Source organism: Mustelus asterias, chromosome 12 (assembly GCF_964213995.1).
Source record: "Mustelus asterias chromosome 12, sMusAst1.hap1.1, whole genome shotgun sequence".
Taxonomy (NCBI): Eukaryota; Metazoa; Chordata; class Chondrichthyes; order Carcharhiniformes; family Triakidae; genus Mustelus; species Mustelus asterias.
In genome coordinates this window covers 57,088,698-57,094,697 of record NC_135812.1, presented here as the reverse complement: position 1 = coordinate 57,094,697, position 6,000 = coordinate 57,088,698, and the positions used below count along the sequence as shown (strand labels likewise).

At 45.3% G+C, this 6,000-nt stretch overlaps 1 protein-coding gene across 1 annotated transcript in view; it reads right to left on the bottom strand.

The window, feature by feature from the left end:
• Positions 1-641: 641 nt before the first annotated feature.
• The window catches only part of myo15b (myosin XVB), a 520,694-nt gene continuing 515,335 nt past the window's right edge, over positions 642-6,000 (bottom strand). The window contains exon 70 of the mRNA XM_078226038.1: positions 642-911. Within this exon, the coding sequence (XP_078082164.1) occupies positions 846-911 (66 nt within the window). The 3' untranslated portion in view covers positions 642-845. The remainder of the gene's footprint in view (positions 912-6,000) is intronic.

Sequence of the window (6,000 nt, the reverse complement as noted above, 5' to 3'; positions counted from 1 at the left end):
ATAACGTCACTGCTTTGAAACTCCTTCCCTCTAGCAATGGAGGACAAAATTCCATTTGCCTTCTTAATTACCTCTTGCACTTGCAAACCAACTCCTTGTGATTCTTGCACGAGGACACCCAGGTCCCTCTGCACAGCAGCATGCTGCAATTTTTTATCATTTAAATAATAGTCCATTTTGCAGTTATTCCTACCAAAATGGATGACCTCACATTTACCAACATTGTACTCCATCTGCCAGATCCTTGCCCATTCATTTAGACTATATCCCTTTGCAGACTTTCAGTGTCCTCTGCATACTTTGCTCTGTCACTCATCGTAGTCTCATCTGCAAATTTTGACACTACACTTGGTTCCCCAACTCCACATCATCTATGTAAATCGTAAACAATTGCAGTCCCAACACTGATCCCTGAGGCACACCACTAGTCACTGATCGCCAACCAGAAAAACACCCATTTACCCCCACTCTTTGCTTTCTGTTAGTTAACCAATCCTCTATCCATGCTAATACATTATCTGTAACACCATATAAATATAGATTGTTGTAAATCACCTCAGCATAGCTGGCTGTGGGTTCCAGGAATTCACTGCATTATCTGCATGCTACCTAAAACCAAAAGAGACCAAATACAACACCCAGACTGGGTAAGGTTGGGATTGCTCCCCATTTATTATCTATTTATTATACAATGAAGATAGGATACACTCAGAGCTGTTCCAGTGGGAGATGGTGAGTATCTTGCCCTGCTCCAGACGCACATTCCTTGTGTTTTATTGAAAGTGCTGATTAATTTAGCAATGATATTAGAGCTTCCATCTGATCAGATCATGCTTCATGTGTGGTCACAAGAAGCTCTGCAATAAAATGTTATCCAGGATCATTGCGACCATGTGGCAGATTTCCTTGGCCTGGGGAAATAAATAATGACACCTATCAAAACAATGGTTCTTACAACAACCTCACTCTCTGCTGCAGATGCCGACTTGCTCTAGTTTGGTTCCACAATCATGGGGCAATCTCCAGTGCTTCATCTAAGTGCCCATTCTTTATACAGTCTTGAGGGTTGGGAACTGGATTATCCTCAGTTCACCCCCAGAAAGATCAAGAGGAAATTTCAATCCAACCTCCACAGTGCCTGCAGCTTTGTTTCCTCATTGAGCGAGGTTGTAAATGCATGGTGAGCATCTGGCAAGAGCCCCTGATGAAACCTCCACCGGCATGAAGGAGCCAGAGACTACTGGGAAAGGACAGATGGCAGTGCTGAATGAAGCACGACAGACACAACATCAGAAGAGACGGGAAATATGATTAAAAGGTCAGAAGTGCAACAATGACTGTCAAATTTTATACTGAAAGCCTTGAAATGTTGACGAGGTATAGGGCCATTATAGAAGTTGATTCTATTAGACTCTCCAATCATTCCAGTAGCATTGCTGCCTCAGGAACTATGGTGACCCTTTTTAATGCAACCCCTGAGGTTGACAAAGGGAAATTGTATTGATCACCATGTCCCACCTCCCATGGAAGGGGTGGGTGATAGCCTTCTCTGCCCAAGCCAGGGAGGGAAAGTAGAGATTGGGGTGAAATGCAGCTGTAGGCTTTGTTACCCAAATATGCTTTGTTTACTGATTTGAATGGTAAATTCAGGCTTGAGCATTAGTAGGTGAACTTACCATCCAGTTCAAAATTCCATCTTCATTAAACATTGGTTTGTACATTTTCAGAAAGAAATTACTGGACCAATGATCAAGAGTAGGATTCCGGACTGATTTTCCCCATTCCCTACCAGTGTTGAGTTTTGCAACTGGCTGATGTGTTGGACTGTAGATTGAAGCTGGCACCTTTCTGATTTATATGGCTCCATTCCACACTAGGTATTTTGGAGCTAAGCATTGCGGCATTATGTGCCATCATTGATGTGTGAGTGGAACTGAAGTTCCATTCAGTTATTTGCTTCCCAGTTTTCTCATTTAGTTGCTAGTCAGTAATAAACATTGTGTGGTATGTGCATTCTGCATTATTACAGTTTCCTTGATCACAGAGTGTGGGCCCACAATGCAAAACTACCCACAATTTGGCACTAATTAGCAATCCCTATCAAGATAAGTCAAGGTGACTAAAGTTGTGGCTCAGATACATTGTTGGTGCTTTAGTCTAAAGTATTCTGTGCTATACACAACCAGGGATTGTGTGATGCTGACATTGCCTGAAATGGAAAGTATCCTATTCAACAGCACGAATATCCATTATTAGAACATAGAACAACTACAGCACAAACAGGCCCTTCGGCCCACAAGTTGCGCCGGTCATGTCCCTACCTACCTAGGCCTATATATAGGCTTACCTATAACCCTCAATTCTATTAAGTCCCATGTACTCATCCAGAAGTCTCTTAAAAGACCCTATTGAGTTTGCCTCCACCACCATTGACGGCAGCCGATTCCACTCACCCACCACCCTCCGAGTGAAAAACTTACCCCTGACATCTCCTCTGTACCTACTCCCCAGCACCTTAAACCTGTGTCCTCTCGTAGCAGCCATTTCAGCCCTGGGAAAAAGCCTCCGAGAATCAAAGAACAATACAGCACAGGAACAGGCCCTCGGCCCTCCAAGCCCGTGCCGCTCCCTGGTCCAAACTGGACCATTCTTTTGTATCCCTCCATTCCCACTCCGTTCATATGGCTATCGAGATAAGTCTTAAACGTTCCCAGTGTGTCCGCCTCCGCCACCTTGCCTAGCAGCGCATTCCAGGCCCCCACCACCCTCTGTGTAAAATATGTCCTTCTGATACCTGTGTTAAACCTCCCCCCCCTTCACCTTGAACCTATGACCCCTCGTGAACGTCACCACCGACCTGGGGAAAAGCTTCCCACCTTTCACCCTATCTATGCCTTTCATAATTTTATACACCTCTATTAAGTCTCCCCTCATCCTCCGTCTTTCCAGGGAGAACAACCCCAGTTTACCCAATCTCTCCTCATAACTAAGCCCCTCCATACCAGGCAACATCCTGGTAAACCTCCTCTGTACTCTCTCCAAAGCCTCCACGTCCTTCTGGTAGTGTGGCGACCAGAACTGGACGCAGTATTCCAAATGCGGCCGAACCAACGTTCTATACAACTGCAACATCAGACCCCAACTTTTATACTCTATGCCCCGTCCTATAAAGGCAAGCATGCCATATGCCTTCTTCACCACCTTCTCCACCTGTGACGTCACCTTCAAGGATCTGTGGACTTGCACACCCAAGTCCCTCTGCGTATCTACACCCTTTATGGTTCTGCCATTTATCGTATAGCTCCTCCCTACATTGTTTCTACCAAAATGCATCACTTCGCATTTATCAGGATTGAACTCCATCTGCCATTTCTTTGCCCAATTTCCAGCCTATCTATATCCTTCTGTAGCTTCTGACAATGCTCCTCACTATCTGCAAGTCCTGCCAATTTTGTGTCGTCCGCAAACTTACTGATCACCCCAGTTACACCTTCTTCCAGATCGTTTCTATAAATCACAAACAGCAGAGGTCCCAATACAGAGCCCCGTGGAACACCACTAGTCACAGGCCTCCAGCCGGAAAAAGACCCTTCCACTACCACCCTCTGTCTTCTGTGACCAAGCCAGTTCTACTAACCTAGTGAATAAAATATGAACCACAAATAATTCATTGAGCAGAAACAGTCTGTTAAACAGTCAAAAGTCTATTTCTTGATTTATTAGGAAAGTGGAATAAAATCATTAGAATGCTGTGACTTGGCAGCCAGTTATTATAGTTACATGCCTCATACCATTGCCCTTTCTACACCCCGTGTATCACACCCCATATTGTTATACCCTTAGCTTTTGATTTTAATGTTTCTTTGCAATAATCTTATTCTTTGCTATAATAACTTGCACACATTGCTATAATACCACTCACTACCACTACATTATATCATTCTTTTTTTATTCATTCGTGGGACGTGGGCATCGCTGGCTGGCCAGTATTTATTGCCCATCCCTAGTTGCCCTTGAGAAGTTGGTGGTGAGCTGCCTTCTTGAATCGCTGCAGTCCATGTGCTGTGGGTTGCCCACAATGCTGTTAGGGAGGGAACTCCAGGATTTTGACCCAGTCACTGCGAAGGAATAGCAATATATTTCCAAGTCAGGATAATGAGTGACTTGGAGAGAAACTTGCAGATGGTGGTGTTCCCATTTATCTGCTGCCCTTGTCCTTCTAGATGGAAGTGGTCGTGGGTTTGGAAAGTGCTGTTTAAGGGTCTTTGGTGAATTGCTGCAGTGCATCTTGTAAATAATACGCACTGCTGCTACTGAGCGTCAGTGGTGGAGGGAGTGGATGTGGTGCCAATCAAGCGGGCTGCTTTGTCCTGGATGGTGTCAAGCTTCTTGAGTATTGTAGGAGCTGCACTCATCCAGGCAAGTGGGGAGTATTCCATCACACTCTTGACTTGTGCCTTGTAGATGATGGATAGGCTTTGGGGAGTCAGAAGGTGAGTTACTCGCTGCAGTATTCCTAGCCTCTGACCTGCTCTTGTAGCCACTGTTAATATGGCAAGTCCAGTTGAGTTTCTCGTCAATGGTAACCCCAAGGATGTTGACAGTGGGGGATTCAGTGATGGTAATGCCATTGAAAGTTGAGGGGCAGTGGTTAGAGTGCCATCTGCTGAACCCCACTGTAGTAAACCTTGTGATATAACCCTGCAATGCAACATACAGGGTAACATTCAGCACTAAAACCTCTCAATATTCCCTTTATTCATAGCAGCACTTGCTGTGTCCATCACAAAGCTCAAGTCCGAGATTCTCCTCTTCAGGATAATTTTAGGTAAGGTTATATTTCTGCTCCCCCCACCTGCTTTTACTAGCTCAATTCCTGAATGGGAATGAGATACTTCAAAAGGAGGCATGGACATCAAGAGGGAGGCTGCTTAGAGAAGAATATGGCAGTTATGCAGTCCTGGAAAAATCAAAGAAGGATGTGCCCTAAAGATTGGCTCAATCAGTGATTTGGCTAAGATCAAAGCTTTTCAGCAGGTATTCCGGGACCATCTGGAGGGAGAGGAGGCCACCACAAAGACACCTTCCCACCTTCGACATGACAGGCCTGGGAAGAGACAGTGGCTACGATTCTTCCATCCCACTGTGCGATTGGGTCATGTGGATGTCACGGGGCTGGCCAGCGATTAAGCTGGCAAGCAATTAGGAGACCAGCAGACGGGCCACTGCCGATGCGTGGATCCCAGCACTGACAGATCGGCGCATGCATGGTGGCCCACTCAGCGCTATGCTGCCAGCCTCTCCAGCGGGAATGGGCCCCGCCCACTGATTTTTAATGATATACACACTAGTGACCTTTGCAGCGCACAGTGTGTGGGAAATTCTTCTCTGATCTCCCACTGAAAAAACAGCGTGTATTACTCCAGTTTTCACGCAAATTTGACACTTAGAATTCTTTGGGGAGAATTCCGGCCAGTGTATCAGAAAGCAGGAAATTTCACCAGGACCACAGTCCCTGCCCCCTCCCTCTCTGACAGTGGCAGAAAGGAATGAACAGGCAGAGACGATGGCGGGGAGGAATTTTCTAATCTGATGGAGGCTGCAGTAAGCCTCAAATTCTCTGCCATGATCACAATGTTCTGTCGGTGGATTTGGGACTGGAACGCATCTTGAAATTTAACCATTCAAAAGTTTTTTTTCCCTCTGAGGTGAGGGTGGTTAATTAAAAAAGTCACCATTTCAGGCACCCAGTATCAGCATCAAGCATATTTTGATGCAGAGTAAGGCTCACTCTACATATCTCCAAAACTTACTCTACTCCGTTCCCACAGTAATCCTTAGTCACAAACTCGTAATACCCTGTTGCTTTTCTGAGCAGGACTAGCAGTTATTACTAAATTACCGGTAGTTTTGTATTACTTACCAAATAAGAACTGGAATCGGGCTACTACCAAAACATAACTCACATAGCCCGTCTACAACCAGCAGTCAGTCTCAGTC